Source organism: Amblyomma mixtum, chromosome 3 (assembly GCF_055824585.1).
Source record: "Amblyomma mixtum isolate Tamu chromosome 3, ASM5582458v1, whole genome shotgun sequence".
NCBI lineage: Eukaryota > Metazoa > Arthropoda > Arachnida > Ixodida > Ixodidae > Amblyomma > Amblyomma mixtum.
The window spans coordinates 113,607,576-113,633,829 of record NC_143014.1 but is presented as its reverse complement, the minus strand read 5'-3'; the positions used below and the strand labels follow the sequence as shown (position 1 = coordinate 113,633,829).

At 46.6% G+C, this 26,254-nt stretch overlaps 1 protein-coding gene across 1 annotated transcript in view; it reads left to right on the top strand.

The window, feature by feature from the left end:
* LOC149351446 (nephrin-like) overlaps positions 1-26,254 on the top strand; it is a 389,383-nt gene that overhangs the window by 336,492 nt on the left and 26,637 nt on the right. The window contains exon 10 of the mRNA XM_089577024.1: positions 13,272-13,547. Coding sequence (XP_089433150.1) covers positions 13,272-13,547 — 276 coding nt within the window. The remainder of the gene's footprint in view (positions 1-13,271; positions 13,548-26,254) is intronic.

Here is a 26,254-nt window from a genome sequence, read left to right as displayed (position 1 = left end):
GAGTACTCCACTGTAAACTTTTACGTACTCTTAAGCACACCTTACAAAATAATCAAATTCTACAATGGCTTGATTCATACTTATCCCACCGGCAGCAGTACGTGCAGGTCTCTGGTTCAAGTTCGTCGATCACTCCAGTGATTTCAGGAGTGCCGCAGGGCTCGGTCCTCGGGCCACTTCTTTTTATTATATATTTAAATGACCTCAAGTTCGATTCTCCCGTGCAGGGTCGGTTTTTTGAAAGACGACTGCGTAATTTACCACACAATTCTCTCCGAAAGTGATCAGCTAATTATAGATAACTATTTAGGTGCTGTTAATCATTGGTGCAACAACTGGAAAATGTCGTTAAATGTTAGTAAGTGCAAACAAATGACCATAACCAGGAAAAAAGTTCCATTGCTGCACTCTTACAAAATTAACAGCGTCCCTCTTGAACGGGTAGATGAATTCAAGTACCTTGGCGTAACGATCAGTTCGAATCTAAGTTGGAGCCCGCACATTAATAATATAACCTCAGTGGCATCTAAAAGACTTTGGCTAATAAGAAACCGGCTAAAACATGCTTCCACTAAAACAAATCTTGTGGCGTATACTTCCCCAGTGCGTCCACTACTCGAATATGCTGACGTAGTATGGGACCCGCATACGAAAACGGATGCCAAAAGCTTAGAGCGTGTCCAAAGAAGAGCGCTACGCTTCATTTTCAACGCCTACGGAAGACATTCATCGATATATGATCTTCTTAGTCGTTCCGGTTTGCCCACTTTAGAATCTCGTCGCAAAATGCATCGCTTGAAAATGTTATTCGACATCGTCAATAATCACACCAGAATAGACTTTCACACTTATATGCAGTATAACAGAACACGACAAACTCGGCACAAACACGATAAATCAGTTGTAGTTCCCAAATACAGAACCACTGCATACAAGCTGTCGTTCTTTCCAAGAATGATAGCTGATTGGAATGCATTACCTCGTGAACTGGTCACCTTATCGTCAGCCGAAACATTTTTATCTGCAATCAACCCCAGCCGGTCAAGCTAGGGTATTTGGTTCGATTCTGGAGTGTTGCTCTTGTCGCGTGTTGTTTTGTATTTTAATGTAAAGTGTTTGTTACTCGTCTATTATTTGTGTTGTTCGGCAGATATTTTGTTGCCTACCTGCAGGCCTTCTTTTTTTTTCGTTGTTTGCTGTTGAAAAAGCACTGTGCAATTGTATCCCCACTCCTGCCTTGGCCACCAAAAGGCGGCTGGCAGTATTGAATAAATAAATAAATAGAATAAATGTTCGTATAAATACTGATGTGTATGCATCTGAATTACGCAGTTGGAATGAAGTTGAATTATTATTGTGGTATTATGCCAGGCTGCGATATTATTTCCAAATTTGACTCGTTATTCCAATAAAGAAGGATGGGCAGTTGGGCAACTCGGTAACGGTTCATTTTGGAAGGTATACAGCGCAAAAAAAAGATGCAAGACGTACAGAAAGAGGACACAAACAAACGCTTGTTTGTGTCCTCTTACTGTACGTCTTGCGTCTCTTTTTGTGCTGTACCTTGCAATGTTCGAATTAATCTGACATTTTTTCTGTAACATACTGTCATTTAAGTAACACTTGTTACTGGGCTAGTTGGTGCATTATTCTTCGTACAAAAGTTAGCACAAAACACGACACACACAAGAAAGGTAGACAGGACAACGCGCTACTGATAACTGATCCTTTATTGGAAAGAAACACGTAATATATAGGCACACCGTCAACCCACCTATCAGCTGCAGCAAACGTTAGAATGATGTAAAGGGTCATAAAAGCGATAAAAGACACAAAGACTGAAAAACACGACGTAGCTAAAAACGATAAAAAGTGGCGAAAGAACATTAAAAGCATGACACGTGGTGTATAAGGCCAAAGAAACATGACTGACTGGAATTCAACAGGATGATAACAAAACGATATTGTATAAAAACGTAACAAATGCAGTAAAATAAAGCACGTGAAGCAAGAAAAACCTGATAAAAAGCCTGTGCGCTGAACACTTGAGATTACAATGAGGGGGAAAAAAAAACCTGTACACATGCTCGTACTCAGGAAAACCTTTCTAAATAGCATTCTTCAGTTTTATACAAGAAGATAGATGCATCACTAACAGCATTCGCGCCCTTTTTTCTGATCAGAAAAGCTTCTTTTAATTCACGGGATACTCGATCATGGCCTCTACCTAAAACAACGGTTTCTTCAAGAATGGGCCGGCAAGAGTTTTGTTCACAGTCCTTGCAATGAAGAGGCAGATTCGAACCTGTTCCTGTCCCCATCGAACGTTCATGCTCCCTCAACCTTTCATTCAGGCAACGCCCCGTTTGTCCGACATACACTTTTCCACATGTGAGTGGGATCTGATACACAACCCTTTCACTGCATTCCACGTACCTACGTGTATGCCTGGTTCCACAGGATTTTTCTGCTCTTTTTTCCGAGTTGACACGAGGACACAACGAGGCTAGCTTACAGAGAGCGGAGAATACTACTGGAACCTTAAACTTAGTTGCAACTTTTTTTAGATTATGGGCAACGCGGTGAGAGTAGGGAACCACTTCTGGCTTAATTTTTTCTTCAACAAGTTTAGGCCGCTTTCGTTCCACGCCTTTTATGCTATGAAGAAGGGATTCCACCACACTTGTCAGGACAGACTGTGGGAAGCCTGCATCCTGAAGCCTTAGCATCTGAAACTGGAAGCTTATTTCCATGGTATGGCAACAGGACCTCGCAATGGCGGCCTTTAAACCTGACATGGCAATGGCTCGCTTCACAGTCTTGGAGTGCGCCGATTTATAAGATTTTATATTTTATAAAATATTGCTCAATATTGCTCAAATATTGAGCAATATTTTTCTTTCAATGATTGATCGAAGTGTGAATCAGCAGTTAGATAAAGATAAGGTATTGAAGGTTTTCAGGTACGTCGATGATTTTTTAATCCTTCTAAGTAAAGAGGACACACAGCCCTACTTAGGCACAGTTAACGAGATTTTAAGAATTTTTAGTGAGAACGGAGAAGGATTGGAATTTACACAGGAGCAACCGGAAAGTGATAAGTTACAGTTTTTAGACCCGGAACTTTCCATAAGCAATGAGAGGATGTGCTGGATGTACCACCCTCGTGCCCAGAAGGGATTCTTGTCTTATAAATCGGCGCACTCCAAGACTGTGAAGCGAGCCATTGCCATGTCAGGTTTAAAGGCCGCCATTGCGAGGTCCTGTTGCCATACCATGGAAATAAGCTTCCAGTTTCAGATGCTAAGGCTTCAGGATGCAGGCTTCCCACAGTCTGTCCTGACAAGTGTGGTGGAATCCCTTCTTCATAGCATAAAAGGCGTGGAACGAAAGCGGCCTAAACTTGTTGAAGAAAAAATTAAGCCAGAAGTGGTTCCCTACTCTCACCGCGTTGCCCATAATCTAAAAAAAGTTGCAACTAAGTTTAAGGTTCCAGTAGTATTCTCCGCTCTCTGTAAGCTAGCCTCGTTGTGTCCTCGTGTCAACTCGGAAAAAAGAGCAGAAAAATCCTGTGGAACCAGACATACACGTAGGTACGTGGAATGCAGTGAAAGGGTTGTGTATCAGATCCCACTCACATGTGGAAAAGTGTATGTCGGACAAACGGGGCGATGCCTGAATTAAAGGTTGAGGGAGCATGAACGTTCGATGGGGACAGGAACAGGTTCGAATCTGCCTCTTCATTGCAAGGACTGTGAACAAAACTCTTGCCGGCCCATTCTTGAAGAAACCATTGTTTTAGGTAGAGGCCATGATCGAGTGTCCCGTGAATTAAAAGAAGCTTTTCTGATCAGAAAAAAGGGCGCGAATGCTGTTAGTGATGCATCTATCTTCTTGTATAAAACTGAAGAAGGCTTTTTAGAAAGGTTTTCTTGAGTACGAGCATGTGTACAGGTTTTTTTTTCCCCTCAATGTAATCTCAAGTGTTCAGCGCACAGGCTTTTTATCAGGTTTTTCTTGCTTCACGTGTTTTATTTTACTGCATTTGTTACGTTTTTATACAATATCGTTTTGTTATCATCCTGTTGAATTCCAGTCAGTCATGTTTCTTTGGCCTTATACACCACGTGTCATGCTTTTAATGTTCTTCCGCCACTTTTTATCGTTTTTAGCTACGTCGTACGTCGTGTTTTTCAGTCTTTGTGTCTTTTATCGCTTTTATGACCCTTTACATCATTCTGACGTTTGCTGCAGCTGATAGGTGGGTTGACGGTGTGCCTATATATTACGTGTTTCTTTCCAATAAAGGATCAGTTATCAGTAGCGCGTTGTCCTGTCTACCTTTCTTGTGTGTGTCGTGTTTTGCGCTAACTTTTGTACGAAGAATACTGTCATTTATTGGTTATTATTAACAGGGCCATGCCATCTGTAGTTGGCGTACAAAGCACTGAACTCTCGCGGCTGTTGTAGCCACGTACACATTTCTCTCGTTTCATAAAACAATGACTCGAAAATCGTCAACTTGAAGGCAGGCGGCGCTGCAATGTTGGTAACAAAGACATCACTTTAAGCTCAAGTAGCAGGCATCATCAGTCACAGAGACATTTAATGAGCGTTCAGTCTATGCTGCAGCATTTTTTAAACACTAAATAGTCTACAAGGGTGCTGTTAATGTGTGTAAATTTATTTACGGCTTTAAATATTTGAGCAACACGTTTCAATTAGAGACAATTCTAGCACCTCTCTCATGATAACTGTGCCAGTGAAATTGATGATCTATGTGAAAAGCATGCAGCCCGGCAGGCCTTATTCAAGGAAAGGAAGGTAATGATGAACTTTTTGTCTTGATACTGTTACACCACATTTGACGCTCAGCGGGACGGATACGAATACTTTGCTCTTATTAAAGCTGCGGTGTAACGGAGGTCTTTATAACTGACCTAAGGAGACAAAGAAAACAACGCCTTTAGACCGGCTGTGCGCTCTCAACCCTAAGAGCAACGTGCGCATTTTTCGTTATCTGCGTACTGAGCAGCGTTCCTACACGCATGTGTAATCTGCGAAGCCCGTTCCGCATTTTTGAAATATATCTAATTAATGAGCGGGTGCCGTTTCGTAGAATTTTTGGTGAGCTCTGTCCACAATGGTCTGCGAGCCCTTTCCTGCATAACATTTGGAGCAGGGCAGCAAGGATTCATCTCACTGCATAGTCCACGCGATTTGCGCCACGCATCTTTCGCTAAACTCCCCAATCAACTTCGCTGCTTGGCAAAAACTCGTTCACCGGGGCGACACGAGCCGTCTGTGATGCAGAAATAAGTTGCAGAACCTTGACGTATCCCAGACGCGAGCAGGTGTTCATTACCTCCCGCAGAAGGCATCAGCGGCGCATCAGTATAGTCACTGGCGCCCTTTATCCCTTGCTCGACGGCCCTGGCGAACAAGCCCAAGAAAAATACTTGTGGTGGCCACGCCCACGTACGCCTGGAGGCAAAATTCAGCCCTGCATCTGATTATTTTCCCCAAAGGCGGGCATCGCCGCATCGGTAAAGGAATTTTGGCCTGCACAAAGGCTGACTTCGAAGTTTTGCAGAACGTCCACTGGGGAGAGCGACACAAACTACGTGCTGGCACCGCGCATTTCTTAGAGGCCGCGCATGCCGACACTGGAGCAGTAGGAAAAGGGAAGAATTCTCACCGGGAGCCACACTTCTAATTTTTTTTTTTTGCGTGAGGATGTATCGTAATAGCCGCGAAACTGCCAGATGGAAGTCATGAAATTCTACTCGGAAACAGCGCAGCCTTAATCGTTTAAGAGGATGCCACCGCTGATATCAGAAAATATGCGGTTACGTGCGGGAAGCTTTGTCGCTTTTCTGCGCTGTGCTTGTTACCTTGAGCACAATGACGCATTTTTCCTTCCCCAGTTCTCCTGTGCCACTTCAGCATGCTCGAAGAAATTTCTGAAGGGAATCTTAGGACATCCCCGCAGTGCTACGGACGTCCATGTGCATTATCGCGGAGAAGTACAGCTCTTTAACGAGACATACAGTAAAGCGAATAAGAAGTAAAGAAAATCATCAACAGCTTTCACTTTCCCAGTTGCGCAAAAACCACAGCGGTTCGGGTGTCCGCATTTGACGATTACTGCGCATTTCTCTTCAAGCAACAAAACATTTTTTGCCAGCCCAAATCCAGGTTTTGGAGTAATTTAATCAAGTCGAATATTCTCAGAGCAGCAAAGCAGATTCTGCTCTAATTCAGCGGCTTCTTGTCGTAATAATATTCAGAAAATTGAAGTCAGGAGAATGAAGGGACACGATATAAGCACCCCTGTCAAATTCGTGCCAGCAAGCCATAGTGACATTTTTGCCATGGGTTCCAATTTGTTGTGCTTAGACACCGGGCAGCTATACACAGACAGTGGCTAGAAGTCCAAACCACTACTGCCAACAACCGCTCCAAAAAAAGGAAATAAATACTAGCAGTGTCGCCTCTTGTCGATGACTAGGGCCTCTAAAGCGTCGTTATACGTTAGGGAGAAGCATTGCAACTTTGCTCTCGGATCACTCGAGAACGCGAAATTTTATTTTCCACGTTATCTTAGGACACCTGCGGAGACAGACATTCGAGTTTGTCGACGAGGTCATAAATTATATTGTGAACAAAAAATATGCCCTACACACCGTGACCCTATTAAAGCGACATAGGTCAGCAAACAGGTGCCTCGGGTTCTATTGAAAAGACAGCGACATTCTTTCAGTAAATCAAAAGAGGCAGTTGAAATAGCCGTATACGAAAGGGACTGAAAGAAACAAAATCTTTAGACCGGACAAATGCCATCCGAGTCGAGATCGCAGTTCCAGAACTGTAGGGGCAGTTTATGTTCAGGTTCTGAAACAATCAAGCAACACAAAATTGTGCAGATCTAGGAGAGACTCAGACAGCCCGTAGTGCTCCAGCTGAGCCCCTTTCATCACTTCAACCTCGTTCATTGTGTTTCTCTGTGTTGTTCCGTCAGATCCTCCTCCAGACCTTAGGCTTGCTTGGCTTTTTGAGCGTTTTTTTAAGTCTCTCATCTGCGTCACGGCTGTTGCTAGGAACGGTTTCTACTCGTCGTTGTGGTTCTCATCTCAGCTACCACGCTAAGTGCAGAAAGAGAAAAGAAGTGTGGTGCCGAGTATGGTTCAGTGCGGTGAAGGCGCCTCCTCTGCCATGAGAACTGACATCCGTCGGCACAACTTCGCAGAGCAACTATTGCGACACTCACTACCGTTGAGTGCGACGAATCCGACCTACTTTCACCGTCCGGGGGCACTTCTCTTCTGGCGTGTCGGGCACCGATAGAAAATATGTCTCATCATGAGTACCTCCTGAAGCGGCAGCAGCACTTTTCAATTGGGTTTGGGAGCGAGGAAGCTCTTCACCTATCCTTTGGGTATGGTTGAGAACGGAAGAAAGCCTCCAGCAAATGAATATGAAGCAATAAGAGAAGAACGCAAGTCGAGAAAAAAGAAAACAGCCAATGAATTCCAGGACAGCTTCGCACAAGAGAGGACCAATAATTTCTAGTATATTTCGTACGAGGCTAAACGGAGCAAAATCTTAAGAGATATTGTCTGCCGTAGATTCCAGCTTTATGACGTCGCCGCTTGCTGAATAAAAAGTTAGCTAATAGTCTTTTAAATGCCGCAGATGAATGAAATTGTTTTAGAAAGTTGCAGGTAATTTAAATAAATTCCAAATTACGAGACTTTCGAGGACACACCTTTACTGCGGGAAATGTCAAGCCGAAGAGGAATAAACACAACCAGAGAACTTCATCCTCCGCCATTCTCAGCTGACGCACGCAGTACTGCCATGTGAATGCAGCCAAAGTGCCCTCAATGCGTGTCAGCGAAAGCGTCTTCCTTTATCGACGTGCACATGGTGAGCGCCGTACAACGAAGAGCTAGCGGAGTAAAAATACCGCCGCGTGTGGAGAGTTAGCCTGGTGTTTCGCCCTCAGCAAGACTCTCCGGTACCTGTGTGCATTCCTGCAGCTCCTATAGCTGGGCAGATGGAGATGTATTCGAAGGCTGAAAAGAAACATGAACGAAAGAACGAGTTTTTTGCTCGAAATATTGAAGGCAGTGAGAAGATACTTGGAACAAGAATATGCACATAATTTATGTCCTGAAACTCCAGAACTGTGGCACGGAAAAATCTTTTTCATGGGTTCTCGTTCACACGTATGCTCTATTGCTCGGTGTTGTGGCTTCCCATGGGCTGCCACGTGCTGACGTTTGCTGTCGATGGTAGATACTTTTGTTTGCTCACACATGGAGAGGCAAAGAAAGTAAATACGGAGCGTAGTGAACTAGAAGTATGGGATAGTGCAAAGAGTGGCAGGCGGGGCGCAGTGGCGCGTGGATCCCAGAGGCTACGCTGTAGCGCCGTTCACTACAAACAGGCCGCAACCAGTCCTTTTCAATGCGGACGGAACTAGATTTAATCGAGTGGCTGGAAAAATTCTCAAATGCAGTTTTCTCTCTCATAGTATTTTTTCTGTTTTGCTGCCAGGCAAATGTTAGCACACCCAGAAAGAACCAGAGAATCAATTCTTACTTAAAACAATAATTAGAGTTACCCTCAGTGTCCCTTTGACAATGGTTTCCATTATCACCCGTTGCATAAAATCTAATTACAGTGACGTTTAATAAGTGGCTAATCGAATAATAAGCAAGCGGTATGAAACGGAATGCATTCTTGGCACGGTGCAGTTCTGGGTAAATCTAGGCACGTCGTGATGACTGATATGAGTACAAAATACTCTTTTTTTTCCACCTCAACATTTCGCGAGTATGCCTAAAGTCGTACTCTTACGTGTATTTAGCGGGCACTAAATTTCGCGAAATGGATGTGGCAGCTTCCTTAATTTTAGTGCTCCCCTCGGGCAGTTTCACATTATTTATTTTTTTATTTATTTGCAGATACTACAGACCATACATATACATGGCCCAGGCAGGAGGGGCATCCGCGGCAAAAACATGAGTACACATATAACAAGCATACAGCTGTTCAGAAACAAATTTCACACAAAAATTCATAACGAGCGAAATACAATTAACAGCGCAATAATTGACGCTCCAGTTCTTTAACAAAGTCACTGGCTGTGAAAGTGTGAGAAGGCAGGGAATTCCATTCGGTGGTAGTCCTGGGAAAAAAACTGTGCTTAAAGGTATTGGTTCGTGCAAAAATTGGAGCCAAGGAGTGAGGGTGTGTGTGTCGAGTTTTCCTGGTGCAATGGGGCTTAACACAGTCTGGCATGTTTAACCTCAGCGTACCTGAGACACAGCTATGCAAAAAAGCGAGCCGACTAATTTTTCGACAGGATTCCAATGTCTCTATACTATGTTGCCGCATCAATAAGGAAGGAGAATCGTGCCTTTTATATTTGCTAAAAATAAACCGGACAGCCTTTCTTTGGACTAGCTCGAGCTGCAGTATTTCCTTCTTATTGTGCCTTATTACATTGCCTTATGCTGCGCGCACAAGAAATGTACTGCAGCAAGGGTGATGTGTAGTGCACGCCATATCACGGTTGAACACCTCTAGGGAAGCATCTCGCAGTACTTCATGCATTCAAGGAGGCGGTTGCATTTTTTTATTTTACTATTATCAATTAACACCACACACAAACGCATATATATATATATATATATAGGTTGCGAAAGCGTGAAGTACTAGACTGCTGATAAGAATATATAGCGAAGTATACGCTTCGTTAAAGGAAACATATTTATTAAACTCGACGTTTCGATCGGAAGACCGATCTTCTTCAGGAGTGATTTAAAATCACTCCTGAAGAAGATCGGTCTTCCGGTATATATCGGTATAGATCGGTATATATATATATATATATATATATATATATATATATATATATATATATATATATATATATATATATATATATATATATTCCCACGCCGCCATGGTTGCTCAGTGCTTAAGGGGATTGGACTGCTAACCCGACAGACGCGGGTTCGACCCCGGCTGATGCCGTCATATTTTCGATAATGGCGAAATGGTACAAGCCCGTGTACTGTGCGGCCTGAGTGCACGTTAGAAAACCCTATGTGATCTACGTTATCGGGAGCCTTCTACAACGGCGTCCCTCATAGCCAGAGTCGCTTTGAGGCGCTAAACGTTATCAAACCAAACTCAAACCATATATAGTTCCCATTTCCCAAAGAGTGATATAAGGAGACGTGGCAAACATCCTTTCTGCGTGGCTGCAAGGCCTGCAAGGAATGGGGAAGCCGGGAGAAAACAGCTCGACAGAAATCTGCGCCCCAAAGAAAGCCTCAAAATTCTGCAAAAAAAGAGAGGAGGAGGACATATTAAATACCTTAATTTGAACAACTGCATATTAAAAAAGGCGTTATTCGAGCTCTTTGGTCAGCAGGTCTTCTATTATGCAGTAATTTTCGCATCAATGAATTTGTTGGAGACCTTGACTTTTCATTTATCACTGTAAACTTTTGCCTCCGAAAATTGTTCTCACAGTATGTTTCTGGAATATGAATTCCAGGCTCATTCTAATATTCCCTTGTGAGACGAACGAATCACTATGCATGCATTCAGGCGACGTTCTTCCTTACGATTCGAGCATGACTTGACTGGCTCAGCCAGGGTGAAAATGTAATAAATGATAAAATCAAAAATATGAAAACGCATGATCTCCGGAGGGCAAGTGCCACGCCCTGCCTTCTCTTTGGTTCACATACGTATCAGTGTTCTTCACATCGAAATTATATTGGTACGTTCAGCATTCTGAAAGTGCATGCCGCCGACTCGTTTGCCCCAAATACCGCTCATTGCCCGCTGTCCGGTGCGGCGAGTACTCGGGAAGTGACCGCGCGCGCCATCTGGTCACTTTCTTGTCAACACACCTTGCGCGCAGGCCACTGCTTTTACCGCTACCCAAAACTTCTAGTTCACTGTGATGCGAACATGTATGCAGACAGCCATAAGGGTGACAAGTGGCAGCCGGAGGGTCATCTGTTCAATCTTGACACGGCGGTGTTTAATCGATCCCGTCTGGTTGCAGTCTATCCAGAAGGCAATCAGTGAAGCATTGAGATCCGGGAGCGGGCTGTGGAAAGCTGTATACACCAAGAAGAACAAGAAAGCTTAGAGACAAACCGTTCAATGTACCTTCCGAACCGCCTGTTGAGTAAATCGCACCAGAGTGCCAGATGATGCTTGATGGGGCCCTGACATAAACAATATAAACCTGCGGGAGAGCTTTGTTGCGCAGAACCGATACTGCTTGAAGCCTTCCAGCTTCGAAGGCGAGCTACCGTCAACTGCTCTCGCTAAGCGGGCGACTCTTGTGATGAGGAAAGTAGTACAAAAAATCGTAAAAGAATATAAAGAACTCTCACGTGGCGTCTGCACACATTGCAACGCAGAAGAGTATTCTGACCTAATCGCGATTAGTTTATCTAAAATAAGCATGCTTCACGCTTAGCGGCTACGAAGCTTTCTTCAGAAATCAAAAACACAAGGTTTTTAAGCGAAGACTTTCAAAAATTTTCAAAATTAAGCTTTTTAGGGTAAGAATATGGGTTTTATGGCATCGTGTTACCAGTGTTGGCGAACGCCGGAAAGCCGGCCAATTGCCTCAAGTATTCAGCTGCTTAACTAATTTCTAATAACTAACTTTTTAATTGTCACATACAGCCAACCCGTTGCAACTGGATATTTGTATATCAGTTTTTGGAATTTCGAAAACGCGGTTACTCTCACCATTGTAGCTCGACAAAATTGGCTGCATCGTGCGAAAACACGTACGCTCTCGAAAGAATGCAGTCAAAGCAACCCCTCCAGTGCACTTACCTAGCCGAAAAATCCAAAGTTTTGCCGAGCCACAGCGCCAAGCGTAATCGCGTTTTCGAAATTATAAAAACGGATATGACTATTACTAACGACCGGCTGCAAATTTCTAATCGCAACTAGGCGCCTCACTCTATACTAGTTAAAACGTTAATTATTAAAAATTAGTTAATTTGCCTACTACTTCAGACGATTTACTAATTTTCTGCTGTCCGCCAATATTGGCCATATTATGCCGCAAAAGGCATATTTTTACCCCAAGAAGCCTATTGTTGAAAATTTATGAAAGTGTTCGCTGAAACATACGGCATTAAGTGCTGTATTACTGGCAAGATCGAAACGGACTACAAGGTCTGTTTTTTTTTTTTTTTGAGGACGCAAATTTTTTACGCATAGCTATGCGGTAGCGAGGAAATAGCCACGGATTAAAAAATTCAGTTCTAAAATTTCGTCTCATGTGGGCGCATTCTTATCTGGAACGTAGCCTCAAAAAATTTGTGGCTTGGTCCGTCCTTATCTGCTGAGAGTTAATTATGCTGTAATGGCTCAACCCCGAATTATTTCATATCAGAAACGTAATACTAAATGAAGCGCACTTTTTCGCATTTCAAAATGTTTGACACAGCTGTCTGTAACAGTTTGAATGTTCAGTAGAGTAATTGCCCAATACCTCATTTACTGCCCTTCAGTCAAAGTCCGATTTCTTCCTGTTTTCTATCGCTCATAAAAAAAAAAAAACACTGAAAGGAGAAGATTTTTCTGAATATTCTCTTTTTTTTCTGAGCCCACTTATCACTATGTGCCGGTACCTGTAATATTTTTCCCTTTAGATAATCGGGCCACGACGAGTATACTGTTGTATGAGAACAATTCATGGCCGTATTGGGAGTATTTTATGCTAATATGAACTTTCTGCTCAAAGTTAAGTCTATGGTTTATATTGAAGTTTGGAAAATTTTTACACAGCGGCTGGCTGCCTTCATGAAGACGCACTGCTAGCGTTAGGAGAAAACAGTAAGCGGCTTTACAACTGAGTCTCACACGCACGAAGGGCATGCCAACAAGAGGGCCTCCAAATTTTCTGAATGGGAGCAATTTGTACTCTAGCCGCAGTAAATGCGAAAGAGTCCTTTCAGCGTGCATTCCAAGAGTGTAACCACTGTCTTATCACAACTCTTCTAAGCAGCGATGCGCCGCGAGCACTCGTTCATTGAAGCGCAGGTGCATTGTTGGGAAACTTCCGAATCCTTTGATGCGCTGTAAAGCGGAGCCGGCTGTTCCACGCCTCCCTCTTTCTCCCTGATCTCGGCCAGCACGGCGCGTTGAGCACGGCAGCTAATTAGTGTCCGGAGAGACGGATAACCACCCTGTTCCCTTGCCTTGTCCAGTGGACGGAGATAGCGGCGACGAAGAGCCCCAGCTGACTCTGGAACTGCGGCGCCCCCTGTCGGGCACTGCGGGAGGCACCAACGCAAGTCGTGCCAGCAGCGCCGCTTGGAGTCGCACTCAGGCGGGTCGGCGCTCCCTCTGGCTGCGGGGTCTGGCCCCTGACTCACCGCTCGAGCTGCTGGTATTCGCCGATAGCCCCAGGGGGCGCAGCCAGCTGGCCGCGCTCAGGGCACAGACGCTGCCGGAGGCTTCCTCGGTTCCCGGCAGCGGAAGAGGTGAGGGAATGTCGCCCGACATGGGCGCAGTGTTGCCACGGCACATAAAAAAATAGTAGTAGATTTTTTCGCGAAAAATCAGTAGAAATCAGTAGATTTTTAATTTCAGTTTTTGTACTCAGTTTATGAGCCCACGAATTCAGCGCTTATATTAGTACTCTGCTGTTGTATTGTAGCTTCTAAGAAATAGTACAAAAAATTGGCCACGAGATTCTTGGCGATACTTTTGAAAAACCCGGGGATCCAGAGAGCCATTGTCAAGCACGAAGTGAAAAACAGTGAAGCCCTCTGATGGCATATTCAAAGGCGTCAGATGGTAGTTAGTACCTGAAATCTTTAGAGTATCCCAAGCAACTACCGATATCCTTCGGACGGCCGACAGAGGTCTGTTTGGGATGTTCTGTACGTCCGCTGAACATCCGCAAACAGCCGGTAGACGTCCGTCGGCCGTCCTAAAGGTGGCCAAAGGTATACGGTTCGCCCGTCGACGGACGTCCAGTTGAGTACGTCCATTGGCGGATCTTTCTCGAATATTCGCATATATGGTGCATGCGTGCTTTTTTCACTCCGCGCGATGCAATAAAACCAAAAACAATTTGATGCATAGCACGCATATTTTATTGTGGCTGATGATACATCAGCAGAGCAATGGGTTATATTCGGAAAATTTCTTTAATGTGACTCTTCAAATGTGGCAAGCTTGGGACACACATCCATAATCTTCCCACCCACAGGATTTCTGAAATAAAAAGTACGCGGCAAACATCAGTCACGTGAAACAAATGGCACGATGCAGCAGCCCAAGTAAAAACATTGGAACCAATTAATAGAAGTGTTTAATGCTGCAAGTATAACAGACAATGCACTTTAACAAACACCTCAATAAGAATAAGGCAATAACAGCTCTCACTTTTCCACACCATATTTGACAATGTATCTGTTCTTTATTTATTCTCATGGGCCTTAGGGCACTAACTTGCGCAGCACTGTACGCGACTGTGCACAGAAAGCCGCAAAGCTTCCGTTGAGAACTACACGTGCTTCCTATGGTCTGCCTTTCGCGCGTTGTCACTCTTTATATAGGCACAGTGAACCTAGCGATGCCTTAAAAATTAACAAGATGCGAAAATACTCCTTCCGGCAACTTTGAAGAGGAGTGGGAATTAGCCGCGCGAGGGCTCCCGCAGCTGTGTGATGTAGACTCCCGAAAGGGTGAGAACAGCACACACTTGTGGAAGCCATCTCCTCGCGCTTACTGCTCCCACTGTCCTGTGAACGAATGTTATATGAGCATGCTGCATTGTCCTAGAAGCAAGTTCCAAGAAGTGTACTGGATACATACCTTCGTAGGCAATCACATGTGCACTAAGCCTTCTTTAAACCAAGGTCGATGCAGTACGGGATTCCGGTGTTCCAGAAGAGCTTCAGGCGCTTCCCGTATCTTTCGAATTGCTTAAGTTACATACTACTTTCGTCCACAGACCGAACAAAGCCACACATTATAATAAAAGAGCTATAAAGCTCTTGCGCGACAACACTACGCGACAAACCAACAACAGCGCTACGGAGCCGTACTGATGGATTGGATTGGACTGACCGCGAACTGACATCTATGATGATGGTTTTGATACTTACTAATACTTGCGTATGGTTTCAATGGCAAGTTTAGCTAGCAAAACGGTGGACATGTCGCACAACTTCACTAATTTGGAGAAGTTTTATAAATATAAAACTAGTCTGAGTTCTTGCAAAATTCTACAACACCTGCTTCTCCTCTTGCGATAAATTTAGCTCGTTGGAGGCTCTTGCACTGCAGGAAGGAGTGGAATCGCACCAATTTACAAAAATATTCGCGTCAAACCCTCCAACTGATGCAAATAAAACAGTGTACATACACGAAAGACGCGAATTTTCTGTGAAATAAAAAACGTCCATACTCATGGCCTGGGAAAATACTCGGCCTTACATCCTTCGGACGTACACCCCGTCTCTCATGCGGATATACAAAAGTGGACACTGTCCGTACGTCCGGCGGATGTACGAATACGGATATCCGAAATCGGATTCTGTTCGTACGTCCGATGGACGTCCGATCTCGGCAAAGGACGTTCGGATCTAGCTCGTACGTCCGACGGATATCTGTGGTTGCTTGGGATAGTATCTTCCAGACAGGGGTGATTGGGAGATCGCTGGGAGAGGCCTCCGTGCTGCAGTGGACATAGATATAGGTTGATCACGATGATGACGATCCAGAAATAAGAAAATATGAGTCCCTTATAGCTTACGCAAATAAACTTTATTGCGCGTGAACAGGCAACTTCAAAATGGCCATGTATATGACAAGATGTGCTGTGAAATTCCACAAGTGGCTGTGCTAGCAAAGCCGCATTAAATACACTCATGCTTACCCTTGTGCCAGTCGTCCATTCTCCTTATCAGTGGCCTGTCAATGTTGAAGCTGTGACATGATGAAGACGTCATCAGGCGTTCCGTGTGCAGAAGGCCACAGATAGTCTCCGTGCTAAGCTTGTTCCGCAGTTTTGTCTTCGGGTTGTTTACAGCAGAAAATACCCCCTCAACTGCTGCACTAGAATGCGATAAGCACAGTATAGCCGTCACAAACTCGGTCAATGCAGGAAAAGCGGCGCTTCCATCACAATGTTTTTGAGAAAAAACGACTGCCCAGAACTCGTGCAACAAGGTATCTTCGCTTGTAGGGATATCAGCGTTTCTTAAATATCGCCATTCGGTATCCAAAGATTGCAAGGCTTTGCCGGAGACTAAATTCGGAAAGGCTTGCGCAAGTGGTGCAAGATGCGCTGCCTTCCCCGTCATGGACACAGTAGGATCTAGGAATTCGAGATGTTTTAAAACCGGCTCTTGAAAAGGGATACGCTTCAGAATTTGGTCGACACTCTCAATGACTTTTTTGACATTGGATGAAGAAGCTTGTGCGGCTTCAGTTCAAGAAGAGCCTCCGATTTCTTCAACGTGCCCTCTCTTTTCGGACTTGAGTTGAAGTAACTGTAGACGTCCCGCACGAGATCTTCAACAACGCGTGGAAGTTTCGAACAAGCATACGATGCGCACAAGTGAAAAGAATGACACGTGCACTTAAGAATAAACAAGCCGGGAATCTCCTTCTTCAGCAGTACCATCACAGAATGTTTACTACCCATCATGACACTTGCACCGTCTGCAGCAAAGCCGACTAAATTTTCTTTATAAGGAACACCCGAAACTGTACTGAAAAAGTAGCAGCTTTTGCTTTCGTTTCAGTAGAAAAGCAAGAAAATCAGTAGATTCAAGCGCTTTATCACTGAATCAGCAGAAAATTTTAAAAATCAGTAGATCTACTGATAAATCAGCAGCCGTGGCATCACTGCATGGGCGGAGCTGCCTTTGCACGACCCAGAAGTGGGAGAGAGAAGAAACAAAAACGAACGGCGCAGAGAAATTCATGACAAAAATTTGTCAAAAAGAACAATAATGGTGCCATCAGGGATGATTGTAAAGTGAATAGATTATATATAATTATAAATCAATATTATAAATCATAGATTATAAAGTGAATAGTGATAGACCCGTACTTACAGAAATAGTAATCATTCAAAGAGGCCGAAAACCATCCACAACAATAGCAGGACATCGCTCACTAACATTGCAGCTGGGGATAGTTGGGTAATATCTTGATGCGAACAGTACGAAAAATACGACGGACGTGTTATAAGCGCAGATAGCACCGAAATGTTTAAATAATATTACTTTTCTGGTTCGGTTAAACGTTGAGCAATGTTATGCCTTTTTTTCTAAGGTTTATGAAAAGTTTTAAATAAATATTCGGATTGTCTTACCGTAAACTTAATTGAACACTTAAACAACTTAACTGAACTTTCACTGTAATGGTAAAGTACCTTGCAAAAACATTCAGGCCCGTCATTTGTGAAGGTACACAACTTAATCAACGCTATTGAATTATGAGCAACGTGGGCAACACTTGAGTTTTTGCAAGACAGCACCACCAATACTTGAAACTCACTCACCTCCGAACGAATACCATGCAGCCATTACTGAAGGGTGTCCCTTGAGTGATAATGGTGAATTGGTAATAAACAAAATTTTCTAATAATATAATAGGCATGTGCGTGGGATCTATGGCAGGCAATATCTAGGAGATTTATTCCCATGTAGTACTGGTTGGAGAACATCTTTGCTGTAAGAACAGCGAGAAAAGTCCTAGCACACAGTGCATCAAACATAAGTGCAGTGTAGCTTTACCGCTATGATTTAATCAATATAACCTCCTTTAGTGCACAATATTAAAACAATATGTAGCGTGAAAATTAAGCTAATGTTTACAGCACAAGATATAACATTATTATTAATTTTAATATTATAAATAGCATTTACGCACTTTAGCAGAATGTTTTCTTCGAATGCTTAAGCCATGCTTATGATACAACATGCAACATTATTTGTTAATTTTAATATCAAAATAACGTTCCCATGAAACAGGTGACGTTACTGCAACTCACAACAATTTTAAACATTTGTTGTAATGTTTGGTGCTACCAGGGAGGGAATGGTATAGTGTGATTCTCGTCCTCGTCTGCCCTCTCTTTCACAATGTTCAGATTCAAATATGAAATAACTTTGAAATTCGCAACCAAGGAAAGCTTCCCAGTCCTCTGAATCTTCTTTAACTTTATTTTCACTAAGACAGACACAGGTACGCACACTTTGAAGCTAAGCGCTTTATACCTTCGTAGGAGACGCTATGGCATACCAAGCCTCGTCATATCTTTTCGCCGTCCTGTGTTCTGACCTCTTAGATGCGTACGAAAGAAAGTTATCTATATTTTGCTTTGGTTGTGCAAATCAGCACCATGTGCAATAAAGGCCATACTTAACCCTCTTCACTGCCACAAAGCGAAGCTCCTGTGCGATATCCTAGAGTAGTACATCGCTGGAGCAAAACTGCGCGTCCCACCCACCTCCACTTGCTTTTTCCTGCAACCCTCATGCAAATTTCCTGAAGCAGTCCCTGCGACTATTTTATCAGTCACGACGTACACGACCCTCTGCTATGAAAGTGAACGACCAGTTTGCAGACAAAATGTTTCAGTTATTTCTTCAATAAGGGTGGAAAGGAAGCACGTTCTTGCGGGCTAGTTAGTTCGTTGCAGAAAAAAGGTTAGTATTGTGCGAATGTGGCATGACAGGAGAACGAGCGTTTTTGTTCCTCGTTCTCCTGTCGTGTCCCATGAGCGCAGTACTAACCTTTTTTATGGGTGGAAAGGGTTTTTCGATATTCAACGCCTACAGAAAAGATAGTTCGAAAATAGGAAAAAGTGTGTGTTGCACGTAACTATACAGAGTAATCATTAACAGAGTGCTCAAATTTTGTTCGTTTTCACACGGGAGGGACCTGTACCGCGTGGGACCATGAAAATCGGTCTTGGCATGTAGAGCATCAGTAGACAACGAGACAGATATAGTAGAGCCTGTGTCATGCGTGTTTATAAGAAATCACTGCTGATTATTTAAAGTAGTGAACCGAAGGAAACTTATACGCTTCACAGTTCGACTAGAAAGCTATAATGGTTTTCAGCTGTTCACAAAAAAATCACATTTTTTTCAGCCACTTTTATATGCACATGCCAGAGACAAGGAAATATTTCCGACGTCATAAATTGTTTAATTCTGACAAGACGGGCTCATATTAAGATGTACGTGGCATAAAAGTTTTCGGCCTTCGAGAGTTACTATAAACGCGAAAAGTTTTCCAGGACCTGCGAGCACATTATAGGACATATCATAGATGACGCTAGCTCCACTATTTACTGGTCTGCACCTCGTCATATGTGTGTTTAGGACAAGCCACGTAGCACCGAAGGATTACAATAATATTGCTTTTTGTTTGACTAAAACGGTATTTCAGTGTACTTAATGTCTTCTTTTTCTAATGTTCCTGTTGTGTTATAAACAAACCCTAGAATAGTCTTTCCGAAATATATTGCCGTGTGCTCATGGGAGAGAAGACAACGAGGACAAAGTGTTTCTGTGGGCGAGTCAGCCATCGTGTCAGAGTGCAGTCTTCTCTTCTGTGTATAGTGCGACTGTGGCAAATCTCCGTTACAATATGTTAAATAGTAGTAGTAGTAGTAGTAGTAGTAGAAGACGTTTATTCGGCCAAAATTTACAGGCCGAGCATGTCGACCGCCTGGGCGACCAGAAGTCGCTGTTCTTCCTCCCCTTCAGCGCCAAGCCAGTCGAGCCAGGTGGTGATGGATAAAGAAAGTGGGGGGTAGGAACCCGACTGCTGAGCAGCCGGGCAATAGAAGAGGCAATGGGCAAGGTCCGCATAGATACAGGGGCAGTTGGGACAGGAAGGGCCCGATCGATAGCGATAGAGAAAGAGGCGAGACGGGGTGATGATTGCATTCATTTGAACGTGCCGAAGAAGGCGAGCCTCCGGCACTGTGAGTGATGGATGAGGGGGAGGGTAAAGGCGTTTGTCGAGGCGGAGCTCGAGGTAGACCTCTTTTATGGTGCGGCGAAGGGTGAGTCTCCCACCGTCCTCCGAGGGCTTGGGCCAGGGGATCAACGGTGCCCGGAAAAGTGTGTCACGGGCGAGCTGATGAGCCAGCTCATTGCCGTCAATCCCTGAATGCCCAGGGACCCAGCGGAGGAAAACGATGGAAGGCTGCAATGCGGAGACCGCTCGTTCGACCTCCTGTTGAAGAGAAGGGGTTAGGGTGCGTTTCTGTATGTGGTGTATAGCGGCTTGTGAGTCTGAATAGACTGTGTACTCTTGAAGAGAGGGAAGGAGGGCAAATGACTGGAGGGCATGCGCAATGGCGAGGACCTCGAGGGACAATGCATCCGGAGGGCGTAGAAACGGCCCGCTGGTGTGAGTTTCAGGAGCGGGGAGGTGGGGGTGGTACAGGGCGTAGCCGCAGGAACCTCGAGGAGCCACGAAGGAGGCATCCGTGTAAGCTACACCCTGGGTATCAAAGAGAGGGGAATGGTGCTGTGCGGCCGCATGACGACGGCCGGCGTGCAGAACGGGGGACATGTTGGACGGAAGGGGGAGGATCCGAAGATTGGGAGCCGGGGTGGGAATAGGAGAGGTAAACGGGGCGCAGGGAATGGGCGAGATACCCGCTTGAGTCAGTAACCACTGACCCTGACGGGTAAGGGAAAGCCGGGCAATCTGCGAGTCATGATGGAGAGAGAGCAGAGAACGGAGTGGATGAAAGAGGCCTGTTGCAAAGATCTTTGCAGTAGAGGTAGTGATAGGGAGGTTGAGAGCTGCCTTGTAGAGGCCCACAAGGGCGGTCTCAAGAGCGTTAAGTTGAGTCTGATTGAAGGAAACGTAGGGTGCAAAGTACAAGACCTTGTTGAGGGCCAGCGCGTGGGCAACTCGGCACGCATGAGCCTCGTGGAGACCTGAGCGCCGAGTGACCACGCGCCGCAGGAGGTGAGTTACGGAGTGGCAGGTGGTGACAGCACGGTGGAGGGCTTGCACGTTCTTGGCTGCATGCAAAGGAAAGCCAAGAACTTTGCACTGCGTGACGACAGGAATGGGAGAGCCAGAAAGGTGGAGAGAGACGAATTGGTTGTGTGAGCGCTGGTATGAGGAATGGTTGAGGAGAAGGAGCTCGGATTTTTCAGGAGCAGGAGAGAGGCCAGCAGTGGTGAGAAAGGAGTCGATGAGATCTAGGCCACGTTGCAGGGTGTCCTGTACGTGACCGGGAGAGCCAGACGAACACCAGAGAGTGATGTCATCGGCGTAAAATATATGATGCAGGTCGGGAATTTCAGTTAGCTGGGAGGCGAGAGGAGCCATAGCAAGATTGAAAAGGGTAGGAGAGAGGACAGCACCTTGAGGAGTGCCTCGGGTGAGGTTGTGGGGGTCGGACAGATAGGTGTCGACTCGAAAGCGAGCGACACGTTTAGAGAGGAATGAGCGGATATAACAGTACATGCGGGAGCCACAGTCTAGGGAGGCGAGTTGGGAAAGGATGTGGTCGTGGCAAACACCGTCGAAGGCCTTGCGAACATCGACGGTCACAAGTGCGTGAATTTGAGTGGGGGTAGGTGACAGAAACGTGTGCTGGAGAACCAGAAACATGTCCTGTGCACAGACGTGGCGTCGGAAGCCGATGAGAGAATGAGGGAAGAACTCCCTCGTCTCGAGAAAATTATAGAGGCGAGTCAGGGCCATTCGCTCAAGGGTCTTACCAACACATGTCAGGGAGATTGGGCGTAGGTTAGAGAGAGAGGGAGGCTTGCCCGGCTTTGGAATCGTAGAAATGAGGGAGGAGGTCCAGGAGCTGGGCAGGCAGCCGCTGTCCCATGCATCATTGTAGGTTTTAAGGAGGAATGCTTTGGCGCAGTCAGGAAGGTTGTGAAGTGTGGTGTATGTAATGGCATCCTCACCGGGAGCCGAGCGTGTAGCATTAGCAGCCAGAGCCGATTCGAGCTCCCGGAGAGTGAAGGATTTGTCCAGATCGGGGTTAGGTCCACCGCAGTACACCGGGTAGGAGGGTGCCAGAGGGGGCGGGAGATAGAGAGAGGCGAGCTGATCAAAAACATCGGAGGGAGTTCCTTGAGTGAGGGCTTTAGCTAGAGTGGGAGCAAGGGCAGGCTTAGTGCCAAGGAGGGATTTGAAGAGAGACCATGTGGATCGCGAGTGCAATGCAGAGTCAAGACGGTCACAAAGAGCACTCCAACGAGAGTGCTCGAGTGAGGCGCAGTGGGCGACGATCTCGGCCCGCAGAGCAGTGATCCGGGAAGAAAGTTGGGCATTGTGGGGTTGGCAGCGGAAGGAGCGTTGAAGACGTTTACGGCGACGCCATAAACGGAGTAGGTGAGGATCTGGGTCTGGGACTGGGTGACAAGAGCGAACACGACGGCTACTGGACGTGAGCACTGCAGTGATGCGCAACGTCCAGTCGTCGTAGGATTGAAAGGAGTCAGAGGCGAGATTAGCGCGGAAGGCGTGCCAGTCAGTATGAGTGACCGGATGACATCGAGGGATGTGGGAAAGAGAGGTGGAAATGTGGACAAGATAGTGGTCACTGAGAAGAGTTTCGGCTGTCACTTGCCAGTGAAATGAAAGTGAACCCCGAGAGAAAGTGAGATCGGGTGTCGTGGGGCGCTGTGAGGCAGTGCCCGCTCGAGTAGGGGAGCCAGGAGTATTGAGAAGGGTGAGGTGACGTTCCTGGGCCAGACAGTGGAGGAGGCGGCCGGGTTTGAGGGTTTGAGGGTAGCCCCAGAGTGTGTGAGGGGCATTAAAGTCGCCACCAAAGAGGAGATGGGAGTTAGAAGGAAGAGAGTGAAGGAACTTGCCCAGGGCGGAAAATAAAGAGGAGGTAACAGGGGGGTTGTAGAAAGACAAAAGGGCGAGTGAGACGCGGGAAGAAGGGTGGTAATAGACCACACCAACTAAATATTTAAGAAGGAAGGAGGGGATATCAAGTTGCTCCACGAGCACGTCGCTACGTACATAAATAGACGCAAGTGCTGTGGCCGTAGCGGCATGGTAGGCGCGGTAGCCTGGGACAGTGCGGGCCGTCCGGGTCTCCTGGAGAAGGAGAAAATGGGGCAGGGAGGGGCGAGTAGATACTGGTGGAGGGGGGTCTTATTATGGCACAGATTTCGGCAGTTCCACTGCACAATCTCGAGGTCCTCGCCAAAAGCCATTATGATAGTGTAGAGGTAGAACTTCGTGAGGGTACGCGTTCCTTCTTTTTGGCCGGGGGCAGTGACTCATGCAGGGATTGGAGCGTAGAAGTGAAGCATTCTAACTGTTTGGATTGTGCTTGGAGGGTGGTAAGAATCTGCAGAACCGATGTCTCTAGCTGAACCAAGCGAGTGTGGTGTGCCTGTGTGGTGGTTTCGAGAAGATCAGCCAAAGGGGCGACCTGGGCGGTGGAGGAGGGAGTGGTGAGTGTGGCAAGGTGCTCATTTAGCTTGGTAAGCTGGGAGGTAAGAGAGGAGGTGGTTGTCTGGAGGGTTTGGGTCAAGGCGTGGATCTGTTGTTGTAGGTCGTGGGAAATGCGCTGTTGCTCTCGCTGCTGGCGTTCCAGCATAGCGAGCCGGAGGTCGAAGGAGCGGCTCTCGTCAGTCAGGGATGGAGAGGGTGGTGCAGTGGAAGAGACGCTGGAAAGGGACGCTGGAACCGAGGAGCCTTTAACTTTGGCGGCGTAGGAGCCTGGTGGTGACGTGACCGGAGCTGACGGAGGTTCATGGTTAGAGGAGGAGGAGGGGGTGGGTTGCGTGGCCCGGCGCAAAGCTAGGCGTCGTAGGTACGCAGCTTTGGCACACTCGCGTTGTTTACCGAGGAGAAAGGGGCAAGTGGGGTCGAGGGAGGGGTGGGTGTTTACCTGGCAATGAACGCACCAGGGCTGGGCACATACATGAGCGGAAGGGTCGGAGGGTAGAGGAGCAGCACAGCGATGGCACTTTGCCGGAACGCTGTGCTGTGGACACTGGTGGGCGCGGTGTCCAAGAGCGAGACAACGGGTGCAGGTGGGAGGCTTAGGCTTATGGGGACGGCACCGGAAGGCAACGCGTTTGAAATACACAAAGTGGGGGATTACGGTTCCAGTGAAAGTTATGAGCACCGACTGAGTGGTGCCCATCATACGAGCAGCAAGAATATCGGTTTTGAATGATTCGATATCATGCATGAGGTAATCAGGGGTGAAGTGGCCACCGACGTTATGGATGACGCCGAGGCATGAGATGGGAGGATTAGGGGCATATGTTTTAATGGTGATAGGCTTACCGTGAAGCTGAAGATGCGTGATAGAAAGCAGGAGGTGGGCGGTGAGAGGGGAATGAGTTTTTAAAAAGACGAGGCTTTGGGCTGGCTTGGCCTGAAGGGTAATCTCCGCACTGCTCTCGGAGGACAGTTGTGCAGCGGAGACGACTGCGGCGAGGACGTCGTAGAGCGGTATCTTGGGGTTGAGGGTGCCAGGGGGAAGCTGGATGCCAACTGTGATGAGCTCGGTGCGGGGCCGGGTGGCGGAGGCAGGCTTGCGGCAGGCACCGATGGTGGTCCAGCCGACCTCAGGGGCCGGAATGAGATGGCCGTCGACCGGGGACGCCGTAAGGTCCATGTCTGCTGTGTCGTCAGCCTGAGCCGCAATCTGCGACGCAGGTACCAAGGTGCTGGACTTGCTGTCAGCGGGAAGTGTGGTCCGAGTAGGTGCGGCGGCACTGGCGGCGGCGACGAACGCAGTCGACTGCGATGCGTCTGTGGGCCCGAAGCTCTTGGCTTCCCTTAACGCGTGGAGTTGGCCAGTAGTGGACGCCGCGGCGGTGACGAACGCTGCCGGCTGCGTTGCGGCTGTCGATTCGGAGCTCCCAGCGTCGGTGAACGCGACGGGAATGGGCGCGGTGGTGTGGCCGGTGTTGAACGCAGCCGGTTGAGCCATGGCTGTAAGCGTGGTTGGAGTAGGCCCCGCGGCGGCCGCGTCGGAAGAAGTTGACACCGGCGAGGTATGGGTGGGTCTCGGCTTCAGGGGCTTGTTGAGACGCTGCATGCCAGAGGTGCAGGCGCGGCGCGTTAGGGTTAGTGAGGCGCCGCGCCGCAGCAGATTTTTGGAGGCGCTTGGAGCGCCAGCTCGACAGCGGGCCGTGATGCGAATGGTGTCCTCCTGGTGCGGATGTCTTCCTGACGCGATGGAGTGTAAATCCAGGGGCGGGCAAGGCCCTGGACCAGGCCAGGGGCAGGTGAAAAACGGAGCACGATAGTCAGCCAGCTAACCAGGGCGGCGCCACCTAGCGGATCTAATAAAACAACCTGAATGAAAGATTCTTGATGGCCACATATTAGGACTGCACTCCGCAAAGAGTGGCAGCGGGACTGGGATGAACAAACGGAGAACAAACTGCACACAATAAAACCAAAGCTTGGAAGGTATGCCACAAGAAAACAAAATGGATTCAAAGAAGTTGCTCTCTGCAGACTGAGGATAGGACATACACATATCACACACTCACATCTTTTATTTAAAGGACACACCGGCACCACAGTGCGTGATATGTGGAGCACACGTCTAAGTTTTCCACATGTTAATCATGTGCCCGAGATTGGAAAGAGAAAGGCGACAGCCCTTCCAAGAGCTATAAACATGTAAAATACCAATGCACCCTTCTTTATTTTAGATGATGGCTGCATGTTTTCATTGGTTTGGGTTTTTAAATTTTAAACTCATGTAGGCTTCTTACAAGACAGACACGTACTAGCGCAAAAAAACACGTACAGTGAAAGCGCTCGTGTTGTCCAAGTCTCTTTCTCTGTCCGTGTTTTTTTGCGCTAGTACGTGTCTGCTATGAACCAACTAGCCCAAAGGTCTGTGCTCTTACAAGAGGTCTCTTAATCGAAGTAACGTCAGCCCCTCCTCATTGCTGATGAGAAGGCTGAGGTTAGCCGTAGCTGCCAGATGCCTCACCTTTCTTGCCCAAGCAAGGACTGTGGTTGAGGATTACCTGGCTTCGTCTTTTATTTGTAACAATTCCAAAACAATTTCTAGGCGCCCATTCTACCTGACTTATGCAGCGTCCTGACGCACTACTCTTAGGGTGTATACATTCGGTATCGAATTTAACATGTGCACGTATTTTAGCCTAAGCCAACCAAAAACCTTGTGTTTGGCGCTCTTTGACCTTAGGTGCTCTTGCGCCAAGAA